We start from the raw sequence: 15641 nt of genomic DNA on the forward strand, positions 1-15641 counted from the left end.
TTGATTGATTGAATATGTATGATACTAAAGCAGCAGGAGTTGAGAAAGGGTTATAGCACCAGCCAGCAATAAAGTGTAGCATTAATAGTGTAGCAAGTAAGTTGAGCAATTAATCGATAGAAAAAGGACAGCATAAACCTGACTCCTCTTTTGTTGTTGGAGGTATATAGGGCTACTGACTAACACCGCTGCCTCTGCTGCCTCTTGTTGCCGCCTTCACCACCACTATGTAAGGCTTATCTTTCAGTGGCCGTTATACACCCAATGACAAACAACACACCATCACTCGTGACATTCTTAATTTTTTTTTTTTTTTTTTTTTCAACAAGTCGGCCGTCTCCCACCGAGGCAGGGTGACCCAAAAAAGAAAGAAAATCCCCAAAAAGAAAATACTTTCATCATCATTCAACACTTTCACCACACTCACACATTATCACTGTTTTTGCAGAGGTGCTCAGAATACAACAGTCTAGAAGCATACACATATAAAGATACACAACATATCCCTCCAAACTGCCAATATCCCAAACCCCTCCTTTAAAGTGCAGGCATTGTACTTCCCATTTCCAGGACTCAAGTCCGACTATATGAAAATAACCGGTTTCCCTGAATCCCTTCACTAAATATTACCCTGCTCACACTCCAACAGATCGTCAGGTCCCAAGTACCATTCGTCTCCATTCACTCCTATCTAGGTAGTAGGTTGGTAGACAGCAACCACCCAGGGAGGTACTACCGTCCTGCCAAGTGAGTGTAAAACGAAAGCCTGTGATTGTTTTACATGATGGTAGGATTGCTGATGTCTTTTGTCTGTCTCATAAATATGCAAGATTACAGGCATGTCTTGCTACTTCTACTTACACTTAGGTCACACTACACATACATATACACATTTATTCATACACACTCATCTGAGTTTTCTTTGATTTTATCTTAATAGTTCTTGGTCTTATTAATTTTCCTTTTATATCCATGGGGAAGTGGAATAAGAATCTTTCCTCCGTAAGCCATGCGTGTTGTAAAAGTCAACTAAAATGCCGGGAACAATGGGCTAGTAACCCCTTTTCCTGTAAAGATTACTAAAAAGAATAAGAAGAAGAAAATTGTCAAAGTGGGAAGTCTGAATGTGCGTGGATGTTGTGCAGATGATAAGAAAGAGATGATTGTGGATGTTATGAATGAGAAGAAGCTGGATGTCCTGGCTTTAAGTGAAACAAAGCTGAAGGGGGTGGGAGAGTTTCAGTGGAGAGGAATAAATGGGATTAGGTCAGGGGTTTCAAATAGAGTTAGAGCTAAAGAAGGAGTAGCAATAATGTTGAAGGATAAGCTATGGCAGGAAAAGAGGGACTATAAATGTATTAATTCAAGGATTATGTGGAGTAAAATAAAGATTGGATGTGAAAAGTGGGTTATAATAAGCGTGTATGCACCTGGAGAAGAGAGAAGTGTAGAGGAGAGAGAGAGATTTTGGGAAATGTTGAGTGAATGCGTGGGGAGTTTTGAATCAAGTGTGAGAGTAATGGTGGTTGGGGATTTCAATGCTAAAGTGGGTAAAAATGTTATGGAAGGAGTAGTAGGTAAATTTGGGGTGCCAGGGGTAAATGTAAATGGGGAGCGTTTAATTGAGCTATGTGTAGAAAGAAATTTGGTAATAAGTAATACATATTTTATGAAAAAGAGGATAAATAAATATACAAGGTATGATGTAGCACGTAATGAAAGTAGTTTATTAGATTATGTATTGGTGGATAAAAGGTTGATGGGTAGGCTCCAGGATGTACATGTTTATAGAGTAAAAAAAAAAAAAAAAACATTCTTAATGCCATATTTTATTCATTCTAGAGTATATATCATGTTTCTATGTTATTAATATTGTTTATTATGTCTTATTAGATGAATTGTGATAGATATTAGTGTCATATTGAAGGCCTATCTTGTCCTGTCTCCCAACACAATTCCTAACAAACGCCAGAAACAGACCTCTCTGGAAAAATTTTTTGAGCGACAGGGGTCCAGTGACTCTCAAGCTGGTCCTAGTGGCATTAAAAAACAAAGAACGGAAGTAACCCAGGATAAGGACTTGGTACCTGAAGTCTTTATGGAAGGAGATTCCCCTTCCAAACAATTGTAAACTCCTCCATCCTCTCCCCTCCTCCTGTCTTCCATGTATCACCATGTCTTCAATAAAGGTGTGATGTTATTATTGTTTTATTCTTCATGTATCATCGTTTTCTGTGTAGGTAAATGTATATTTCATGTAGAGAACATTTTTAAATACTTTTGGGTGTCTGAAACAGATTAATTGGGTTTACATTATTTCTTATGGGGAAAATTAATTCGGATTCAGGTTTAGTCACTCTCTCTGGAACGGATTAATTACGAAACCTGGGGGTCCATTGTACATAATTTTCTAGTTTGGCAAAATGATAATTTCCTAATAGGCCAAGTTGGCAAGTTTTGACAATAAAGCACAGTATATCTATATTTTAAATTAGATTAGGAAAAAAACAAAAGCATGAACGTACCTTCCAAATTGTCTCTCCAGTCTCAGAACAATTGAGTCCAACAAACTTAAGAGCCTCGTCAAGGTTGAAATCAAGGTTAAACTCTGGCACTGTCTCGTTGAGAGTGAAGGAAGGTGAATTAAGGGGTGACACTGGCTCAAAAATCACGTCTCCTCCACTGATTTGACTCTCAGGTGAGAGTAACTGCTCACCTACAAGGAAAAATAAAATAATATTTAATATAGGTATAATGTAATGTTGTCTCATTTCATGGTGTCCTTAACACAGCAATTAATTATGAATAATACTTACATTATACACATGCACTTTAATGCATTTATGAGTGAATTTTTTTTTTTTTTAGTGATGGAATTTAACCTCATCTGAACCACTGACAAACTAAGAAATTTATGACATATTAACAGAAGGAACTCTGTTGCCTCCTTAACTATTTTTCAATACACTGATTTTTAGATTATTATTAGACTCAAAAAGTGCTAAACCCATAAGGGTTATACAGCAGCTTTTATCTGAAGAACGAGAGGGTGACTCAATTCCTTAGATGAAATGCTCTTTGCCAATATGAAGGGAGTAACTCTTAGTAGCTAGTAGTAAGCTAGGATATTATATGTGCTACAATTAAGATAATGTTCAAAGTTCAGTAAAATTTTGATATAAAGAACCTCAATATAATGAAGTTTTAAAATTATGGACCAAATACACAGGTTAAATTGTACCTTTAACTCCTTTATTTTCAATGCATGCACCTTTAACTCCTTAATTTTTAAAGTTTATTATAATATAACTGTTAATTCTATGTAATGTACAGTACTCTTATAAAAAATTAGAAAAACTAAGTCGTATCAATTTATAATGTAATGTATATTCCTAGTGAAGCTGTCACGTGATATGTCTCCCCATGTTTTAGTATACTAAAATACCTTGATGCACACTTGATACTACACGTAACTACAGTAGCATATATAATAATGTTAGACATCCAAAACAAAAAATGAAGAAACAATCTATATTTGGTGACCTCAAATTGTAAAATGTGTACGTATACTGCTAAGGAATTCACAATGCAGCTGCCAACGAGTGACCATTTCTCAACAATTTCAAAATGCCATAAAACTGTAGGTTATTATCCAATAGTTTTTTTGACATAGAAAAATATACCCTTTAAAACTTTAATATTTTTTTTAACTTTGCCACACATATGCACACAGGAAATTTTATTTCTGGGTTTGCCATATTTTTAGGGATAACAGTAGTTCACAGCAAACTGACTCTCACTCTTAAAAAATATTTCAAAATTTATAAGTAACAAGTTCTTCTTTTAAATGTTATGTTTTCTAGTCAGATGGATGGCTGAGCTAGGGAATTAGTTCCTCCCAATAGAACAGATGAAAATAATGTTCTTATTTTGAAAACAACTCACTTCCTACATACTTTCTTTTGTAACTATATATATTTCACTACAAGAGCTGAAATATTCCATACCCTTACACTTAAAGAGTTTACTAATGATTCTGTTGTATTAAACTACTTACCTAACTACAATGAAACTCAAATGGTTAATAAATTAACAAACACCAGCCAAATCATGCATTTATATTTTTATGTACTGTATGTTTATAATCTGCTGCCTCTTTCATTAAAGAAAAGACATATAATCCAGGATCTTTCTTTATACTGTATTATTTACATGTACAAAACAAGTAAATATGAAAAATACATATTGTGCATTTATTTACAGAAAAGGAAAAAATTATTCCCAAAACCATTAGCTAAGTTACCAAAACTGCTCATAAATCTTCAACATTCTTCTCTTTAGTAAAATACTTGTAATTGTATGAAAGAGAAAGATTGCAATAATAATTACAGGAGGACAAAGCTAAGGGTTGCACAGCATATTATTTACATCAAAGTAACCAGTAAACATGAAAGTTAACATTTTAAACTCTTAAATCTGTTAACATCTATCAGTGGTTCCAAGAATCACTGCTTCCATAGCTGTCTCACACCAAGCCTCCTAAATTGTAAGGGAAATATTACAAAATAGAGCTATTAAGAATTAAGACAGTAAAGATAAATGTTACTGAGGCAGAATAATAAGACAAGCAATCCTGCCAGAGTGCAAAATGTTTAACAGGGTTCCATTTCGCAATCATATAACAGGAAGTTAGACTAATAATTTCAGCAAATGTTCTGCATAGCTGGGCCATAATCTAGCATTATAACAAGTCTATGCTTAAGATTTTCTATAAAACATTTGATTTGCAATACATAAATAATTCATTTAGCATTAGTCAAGACAATTTTTTCAGCCTTCTACTGTACATCAATAATAGTCTTTCTTAATATCAATGACTTTTATTTCTTTAACTTGTACCATATACCTGACTCTTATTTTCTTAAGAAAATTTGCAGCACATGTGATTTTATGCATGCATTAGTTGCCATTTATCTAAAGCAATTGTTGATAAAATGTTTTGCCTGGGTTTTTTATTATGCCATGCATGCATTTGAGGACTTTATACTCAATAATAATAATAATAATAATAATAATAATAATAATAATAATAATAATAATAATAAAATATAATAATAATAATAAAACAAAAATTATAATAAAATAATAATAATAATAATGATACACCAATAATAAATCTTTTTCCACAGCCTACACTGAAAGCCTTTGGTTATGCTGAGCATAATAAATACTGCACATACTGTATATATACTGTACATATAAAAGCCATATACATATAAAAGGTGTGTAAAGGTAGAAAGTTGAAAGTGAACATAGATAAGAGTAAGGTGATGAGGGTATCAAATGATTTAGATACACAAAAAATTGGATATCACATTGGAGAGAGGGAGTATGGAAAAAGTGAATGTTTTCAGATATTTGGGAGTTGATGTGTCAGTGGATGGGTTTATGAAGGATGAGGTTACTCACAGAACTGATGAAGGAAAAAAGGTGAGTGGTGCATTGAGGTATAAGTGGAGACAAAAAATGTTATCTATGGAGGCAAAGAAGGGAATGTATGAAAGTATAGTGGTACCAACACTCTTATATGGGTGTGAAACTTGGGTTGTAAATGCTGCAGTGAGGAGGTGGTTGGAGGCAGTGGAGATGTTCTGTCTAAGGGCAATGTGTGGTGTAAACATTATGCAGAAAATTCGGAGTGTGGAAATTAGGAGACAGTGTGGAGTTAATAAAGTATTAGTCAGGGCTGAAGAGGGGTTGTTGAGGTGGTTTCGTCATTTAGAGAGAATGGATCAAAATAGAATGACATGAAGAGTGTATAAATCTGTAGGGAAAGGAAGGCGGGGTAGGGTTCGTCCTCAAAAAGGTTGGAGGGACAGGGTAAAGGAGGTTTTGTGGGCGAGGTGCATGCGTGAGTGTGTTTGATAAGAGTGAATGGAGACGAATGGTTTTTGGGACCTGATGAGCTGTTGGAGTGTGAGCAGGGTAATATTTAGTGAAGGGATTCAGGGAAACCAGTTATTTTTATATAGCCAGACTTGAGTACTGGAAATGGAAAGTACAATGCCTGCACTTTAAAGGAGGGGTTTAGGATATTAGCAGCTTGGAGGGATATGTTATATATCTTTATATATGCTTCTTAACTGTTGTATCTGGGCACCTCTGCAAAAAGAGTGATTATGTATGAGTGAGGTGAAAGTGTTTAATGATGATGAAAGTATTTTCTTTTTGGGGATTTCTTTCTTTTTGGGTCACCCTGCCTGAATTCATCAAGCAAATACAATGGTGTACAATATGATGTAACAGATTACTGTATATAAACAGAATTTCACCACAGTTTTTCATTTATACTTACATTACCTCTTTATTTACAGAAATACCATGTTATGACTCAAATAACATCAGTGAATGCTTAATTTTAACACCCCACCACAAAAAATGCACATGTACAAAATAAATTTAGCTCGTTTTATATTTAAATAGCAAAAAAAAATATATTATTAAGTGCTGAGTAACTTAGTAAAACAAGAGATATTTAAATGATGATACCAACCATCCCTTCCTTAATTAACTGGTCCAGTTAGGAGGCTTAAAAGGAGCATATCTCTGTTTAATGACTTTACAGTATAATACATTTAAAAAAAAAAATTCTGTTCCAAGCGCTGAGAAGTTACTATGAAAGATGATATTTACAGGAAGATGGACAGATATACTACAGCTCTTCCAGCTGGTCTAAATGTAACATGGCACTAAAACTGGTGAAAGGGAGAAGGGGTAAGAGGGAATAAAAGCAAGAATTTGAAGATCATTTTATAAATAAATTATCATGAAATTAAAAAACATTAAACATCAAACAATTAAATTTTATTAAAATAAAATATTCGTGGAAATGTTCCCAAATATTGCAAATAAAAAAACATTAACAGAAGAAATATATAAATAAATAAACAAAAAAATAAAATCAGCATATTTCCAGGGCCATGAAAAATATAAGTAGAAACAACAATGAAGCATTCTGAAATACATAAATAAAATACAGCATTTCAATTAGGAAAGAACTATCACAGATAAGTAACAAAGCTGATGGAAGTGTGCTGGCTGAGTGCTCAAGGAAGAGGTGTTGTGTCATCATGACTGATCACTGTACCAAGGATGACATGAGAAGCAAGTAGCGACACAAAATGCACGGAAGTACAAATGCTCCAGCATGAAGATGATTCTTTGACTAAGGACTGTTTATAATAATGCCCTGTACATAAAGCACATAAAAAATACATAATTAAATACACTATTTATTCATAATCAAAAAATATAAAATACAATACTATATTAACTAAACAATTTAATCTTACAATAACATTCACATAATGCATATTACAGCCCTTTAAGTTTTTCTTAGCATCAGTATACTTTAATGATAATTCTCCATGAAAATAAAAAAGAAATACCAAAACCTCAAAGTCTTCAATTTTTTTTTCTTTCTTTGTAAATCAAGAAGACACCTGTACAGTATATTATTATTCACTACTAATCACATTACTGTTGTGCAAACAGTATTTCCCACCTATGTAACAATTTTTAATGTTAAATACCCTGCAAATTTACCACAATTCCCACATTATAAAATGACTATGGAAAATAAATATAACTTTTGAGTAAGTTGAGGCCCACCTCCAAAGGGGCAGCAACATTAGTGTGCCTCCTGCCAGTTTGGGTCTACCTGGGCCTCTGTCATCATCCCATCAATGGTCCCAATATGATTAATGATACTAACCTGAAAGCACAACAAAACCAAAGTCTTCCCCCAACGCCCACAGTAAGAGACAGAGAGCACTGGTCTCATAGTTGCTTTAGTTCTAAATAAAAGGCAGCAAAAAAATTATAGCAATATTATAAAGAACCTTATGTTTTCTTAAAGCAGTAATACAACCTGCAAGAAAATTCAAATTTCCTATAAAACATATTTTTATAGTACTGCACAAGAACAAGAGAAAAATTTTCTAAAAAAATTTAAGTATCAAAGCAACAACATATTCAATGGCTTTAAAGTTATTTACAGACAGATACTGTACTCTGACAGCTAATTCAGTATAATATGCATTATGTGAAAGGTCTTAAGTTTTGTATATTCAAGTGACAACAAATAAATAATTTCTTTAACACTTACATAGTGTGCATCCTTCACCTTCCTCTCATAAATTTCAAGGTTATCATTCCACTTTCTTTTGTCCAGTATTTTCCACACAATGTCCTTCACAAAATTACACACAGGAAGTTACAGATGCAATCCCAGAGAATATTTTGTATTATGAATACAAGCTCTTGTGATCAAAGACTTGTTATACAACTTAGCAGCAGCCACTAGGATCACTATCTTACAGTTTTCATCTTACTAACCATCACTAAATAATGACCATCAACTTGACCATGCTGCCACACTGCCACCACCACTGCAACTGTACACAACTATTCTACAACACTGTGAGATCAACAACTGAGAAGGCCCAGCACCAGACAGGTGGTAGACTATCAGCCAACCCGCCAATATGGCTGCGCACCCAACAGGAAACTTGGCCAAATGGTGTAACAAAGACCCTCCTGGAGGGGTTGGGGGTACTACACTTTTGGGGGAGGAGTAAGAAGGGAGACCAACTGTGGGGGGGAACTACCATGAAGGGTTGGTCCCGCAAGGGTTGACTAACGCCAGCCGGATATCCCATCACACAACGCTGCCGCCAATATCCCGCTGGGACGCCCCAAACGCTACCCGCCAGCAATCATCATGTGCTGCCAACTGGGCAACCCTGAACTTCGTTTTCTCTTTCAAAAAATAAAATTTGCAGAAAAAAGAAATCTTGATACTGCTCGTTACATTATTCTTTATGCGTAACCTCTGTGACTACACAAGTCTCAACAATATTCGCTCATCTTAAAAATTATCCTTACACAAACGTTACGTGGTCATCATACAGATGGCAACTCAACCCACATTGTTCAACGTAGCGGCAGACATTCAATAGCTGTGACTTTGACAGGTGAGATTAATGAAAGCCAATTTTCATATTTCGACAAGGTAGGAAATACCTCCTGCTGAGTCTGCCAAACTTTTAAGAGTAATCTATGGAGAGAGAGGCAGACTTACACACAGTCATGGGGCACCTCCCACCACAATCTTCAAAGGTCCAATTGTCTCACGCTGCCCAGTTGGGCCCGCCTCCCTAAAGCTCGATTAGCCCCTATATGGCAGGCAGCTATAGCCCCCTCTCAAAGGGCTGGTCACCTTTCAGCCATTGTAGCATACCACTTCTACCAACACTTATGTACAGCATTTACTTCTTGCATCAACTTGCCATGTTTCATATTAATATTATTTGACTGCAGTGACTTACATTTTTAAAATTATGATTATTATATTAAACCAGTGGTTGCTTCCTAAAAATTGTAAAATAGAGGATTTCACTTCCTCTACTAAAACACACAAGATCTAAAAATAATTATATATATATATATCTATATATATATATATATATATATATATATATATATATATATATATATATATATATAATATATATATATATATATATATATATATATATATATATATATATATATATATATATATATATATATATATATATATATATATATATATATATATATATATATATATATATATATATATATATATATAATATATATATATATATATATATATATATATATATATATATATATATATATATATATATAGATATATATATATATATATATATATATATATATATATATATATATATATATATATATATAGATATAATATATATATATATAATATATATAGATATATATAGATATAATATATATAGATATAATATATATAGATATAATATATATAGATATAATATATATAGATATAATATATATAGATATAATATATATATATATATATATATAATATATATATATATATATATAATATATATATATATATATATATATATATATATATATATATATATAGATATAATATATATATATATATATATATATATATATATATATATATATAATATATATATATATATATATATATATATATATATATATATATATATATATATATATATATATATATATATATATATATATATATATATATATACAGTGGACCCCCGGTTAACGAACTTTTTTCATTCCAGTAGTATGTTCAGGTGCCAGTACTGACCGAATTTTTTCCCATATATATATATATATATATATATATATATATATATATATATATATATATATATATATATATATATATATATATATATATATATATATATATATATATATATATATATATATATATATATATATATATATATATATATATATATATATATATATATATATATATATATATATATATATATATATATATATATATATATATATATATATATATATATATATATATATATATATATATATATATATATATATATATATATATATATATATATATATATATATATATATATATATATATATATATATATATATATATATATATATATATATATATATATATATATATATATATATATATATATATATATATATATATATATATATATATATATATATATATATATATATATATATATATATATATATATATATATATATATATATATATATATATATATATATATATATATATATATATATATATATATATATATATATATATATATATATATATATATATATATATATATATATATATATATATATATATATATATATATATATATATATATATATATATATATATATATATATATATATATATATATATATATATATATATATATATATATATATATATATATATATATATATATATATATATATATATATATATATATATATATATATATATATATATATATATATATATATATATATATATATATATATATATATATATATATATATATATATATATATATATATATATATATATATATATATATATATATATATATATATATATATATATATATATATATATATATATATATATATATATATATATATATATATATATATATATATATATATATATATATATTATATATATATATATATATATATATATATATATATATATATATATATATATATATATATATATATATATATATATATATATATATATATATATATATATATATATATATATATATATATATATAGGTAGTAGGTTGGTAGACAGCAACCACCCAGGGAAGTACTACCGTCCTGCCAGATGACTGTGAAACAAAAACCTGTAACTGTTTTGCATGATGGTAGGATTGCTGGTTTCTTTTTCTGTCTCATAAACACGCTAAGATAACAGGGATATCTTGCTACTCCTACTTACACTTTGGTCACACTTCACAGACACGCACATGCATATATATATATACATACATCTAGGTTTTTCTCCTTTTTCTAAATAGCTCTTGTTCTTTTTTATTTCTTCTATTGTCCATGGGGAAGTGGAAAAGAATCTTTCCTCCGTAAGCCATGCGTGTCGTATGAGGCGACTAAAATGCCGGGAGCAATGGGCTAGTAACCCCTTCTCCTGTATACAATTACTAAAAAAGAGAAGAAGAAAAACTTTATAAAACTGGGTTGCTTAAATGTGCGTGGATGTAGTGCGGATGACAAGAAACAGATGATTGCTGATGTTATGAATGAAAAGAAGTTGGATGTCCTGGCCCTAAGCGAAACAAAGCTGAAGGGGGTAGGAGAGTTTCAGTGGGGGGAAATAAATGGGATTAAATCTGGAGTATCTGAGAGAGTTAGAGCAAAGGAAGGGGTAGCAGTAATGTTAAATGATCAGTTATGGAAGGAGAAAAGAGAATATGAATGTGTAAATTCAAGAATTATGTGGATTAAAGTAAAGGTTGGATGCGAGAAGTGGGTCATAATAAGCGTGTATGCACCTGGAGAAGAGAGGAATGCAGAGGAGAGAGAGAGATTTTGGGAGATGTTAAGTGAATGTATAGGAGCCTTTGAACCAAGTGAGAGAGTAATTGTGGTAGGGGACTTGAATGCTAAAGTAGGAGAAACTTTTAGAGAGGGTGTGGTAGGTAAGTTTGGGGTGCCAGGTGTAAATGATAATGGGAGCCCTTTGATTGAACTTTGTATAGAAAGGGGTTTAGTTATAGGTAATACATATTTTAAGAAAAAGAGGATAAATAAGTATACACGATATGATGTAGGGCGAAATGACAGTAGTTTGTTGGATTATGTATTGGTAGATAAAAGACTGTTGAGTAGACTTCAGGATGTACATGTTTATAGAGGGGCCACAGATATATCAGATCACTTTCTAGTTGTAGCTACACTGAGAGTAAAAGGTAGATGGGATACAAGGAGAATAGAAGCATCAGGGAAGAGAGAGGTGAAGGTTTATAAACTAAAAGAGGAGGCAGTTAGGGTAAGATATAAACAGCTATTGGAGGATAGATGGGCTAATGAGAGCATAGGCAATGGGGTCGAAGAGGTATGGGGTAGGTTTAAAAATGTAGTGTTAGAGTGTTCAGCAGAAGTTTGTGGTTACAGGAAAGTGGGTGCAGGAGGGAAGAGGAGCGATTGGTGGAATGATGATGTAAAGAGAGTAGTAAGGGAGAAAAAGTTAGCATATGAGAAGTTTTTACAAAGTAGAAGTGATGCAAGGAGGGAAGAGTATATGGAGAAAAAGAGAGAAGTTAAGAGAGTGGTGAAGCAATGTAAAAAGAGAGCAAATGAGAGAGTGGGTGAGATGTTATCAACAAATTTTGTTGAAAATAAGAAAAAGTTTTGGAGTGAGATTAACAAGTTAAGAAAGCCTAGAGAACAAATGGATTTGTCAGTTAAAAATAGGAGAGGAGAGTTATTAAATGGAGAGTTAGAGGTATTGGGAAGATGGAAGGAATATTTTGAGGAATTGTTAAATGTTGATGAAGATAGGGAAGCTGTGATTTCGTGTATAGGGCAAGGAGGAATAACATCTTGTAGGAGTGAGGAAGAGCCAGTTGTGAGTGTGGGGGAAGTTCGTGAGGCAGTAGGTAAAATGAAAGGGGGTCAGGCAGCCGGGATTGATGGGATAAAGATAGAAATGTTAAAAGCAGGTGGGGATATAGTTTTGGAGTGGTTGGTGCAATTATTTAATAAATGTATGGAAGAGGGTAAGGTACCTAGGGATTGGCAGAGAGCATGCATAGTTCCTTTGTATAAAGGCAAAGGGGATAAAAGAGAGTGCAAAAATTATAGGGGGATAAGTCTGTTGAGTGTACCTGGTAAAGTGTATGGTAGAGTTATAATTGAAAGAATTAAGAGTAAGACGGAGAATAGGATAGCAGATGAACAAGGAGGCTTTAGGAAAGGTAGGGGGTGTGTGGACCAGGTGTTTACAGTGAAACATATAAGTGAACAGTATTTAGATAAGGCTAAAGAGGTCTTTGTGGCATTTATGGATTTGGAAAAGGCGTATGACAGGGTGGATAGGGGGGCAATGTGGCAGATGTTGCAAGTGTATGGTGTAGGAGGTAGGTTACTGAAAGCAGTGAAGAGTTTTTACGAGGATAGTGAGGCTCAAGTTAGAGTATGTAGGAAAGAGGGAAATTTTTTCCCAGTAAAAGTAGGCCTTAGACAAGGATGTGTGATGTCACCGTGGTTGTTTAATATATTTATAGATGGGGTTGTAAGAGAAGTAAATGCGAGGGTCTTGGCAAGAGGCGTGGAGTTAAAAGATAAAGAATCACACACAAAGTGGGAGTTGTCACAGCTGCTCTTTGCTGATGACACTGTGCTCTTGGGAGATTCTGAAGAGAAGTTGCAGAGATTGGTGGATGAATTTGGTAGGGTGTGCAAAAGAAGAAAATTAAAGGTGAATACAGGAAAGAGTAAGGTTATGAGGATAACAAAAAGATTAGGTGATGAAAGATTGAATATCAGATTGGAGGGAGAGAGTATGGAGGAGGTGAACGTATTCAGATATTTGGGAGTGGACGTGTCAGCGGATGGGTCTATGAAAGATGAGGTGAATCATAGAATTGATGAGGGAAAAAGAGTGAGTGGTGCACTTAGGAGTCTGTGGAGACAAAGAACTTTGTCCTTGGAGGCAAAGAGGGGAATGTATGAGAGTATAGTTTTACCAACGCTCTTATATGGGTGTGAAGCGTGGGTGATGAATGTTGCAGCGAGGAGAAGGCTGGAGGCAGTGGAGATGTCATGTCTGAGGGCAATGTGTGGTGTGAATATAATGCAGAGAATTCGTAGTTTGGAAGTTAGGAGGAGGTGCGGGATTACCAAAACTGTTGTCCAGAGGGCTGAGGAAGGGTTGTTGAGGTGGTTCGGACATGTAGAGAGAATGGAGCGAAACAGAATGACTTCAAGAGTGTATCAGTCTGTAGTGGAAGGAAGGCGGGGTAGGGGTCGGCCTAGGAAGGGTTGGAGGGAGGGGGTAAAGGAGGTTTTGTGTGCGAGGGGCTTGGACTTCCAGCAGGCATGCGTGAGCGTGTTTGATAGGAGTGAATGGAGACAAATGGTTTTTAATACTTGACGTGCTGTTGGAGTGTGAGCAAAGTAACATTTATGAAGGGATTCAGGGAAACCGGCAGGCCGGACTTGAGTCCTGGAGATGGGAAGTACAGTGCCTGCACTCTGAAGGAGGGGTGTTAATGTTGCAGTTTAAAAACTGTAGTGTAAAGCACCCTTCTGGCAAGACAGTGATGGAGTGAATGATGGTGAAAGTTTTTCTTTTTCGGGCCACCCTGCCTTGGTGGGAATCGGCCGGTGTGATAATAAAAAAAAAAAATAAATATATATATATATATATATATATATATATACATACATATATATATATATATATATATATATATATATATATATATATATATATATATATATATATATATATATATATATATATATATATATATATATATATATATATATATATATATATATATATATATATATATATATATATATATATATATATATATATATATATATATATATATATATATATATATATATATATATATATATATATATATATATATATATATATATATATATATATATATATATATATATATATATATATATATATATATATATATATATATATATATATATATATATATATATATATATATATATATATATATATATATATATATATATATATATATATATATATATATATATATATATATATATATATATATATATATATATATATATATATATATATATATATATATATATATATATATATATATATATATATATATATATATATATATATATATATATATATATATATATATATATATATATATATATATATATATATATATATATATATATATATATATATATATATATATATATATATATATATATATATATATATATATATATATATATATATATATATATATATATATATATATATATATATATATATATATATATATATATATATATATATATATATATATATATATATATATATATATATATATATATATATATATATATATATATATATATATATATATATATATATATATATATATATATATATATATATATATATATAT

General features: G+C 31.0%; 1 protein-coding gene across 4 annotated transcripts in view; it reads right to left on the minus strand.

Moving 5' to 3' along the window:
* LOC128689739 (endoplasmic reticulum membrane sensor NFE2L1) overlaps positions 1 to 15641 on the minus strand; it is a 411774-nt gene that overhangs the window by 295652 nt on the left and 100481 nt on the right. For all 4 annotated transcript variants that reach the window (XM_070087539.1, XM_070087540.1, XM_070087541.1 and 1 more), the window contains exon 4: positions 2526 to 2716. In XM_070087539.1, the coding sequence (XP_069943640.1) occupies positions 2526 to 2716 (191 nt within the window). The remainder of the gene's footprint in view (positions 1 to 2525; positions 2717 to 15641) is intronic.

The sequence above is a fragment of the Cherax quadricarinatus genome, chromosome 22, assembly GCF_038502225.1.
Source record: "Cherax quadricarinatus isolate ZL_2023a chromosome 22, ASM3850222v1, whole genome shotgun sequence".
NCBI lineage: Eukaryota > Metazoa > Arthropoda > Malacostraca > Decapoda > Parastacidae > Cherax > Cherax quadricarinatus.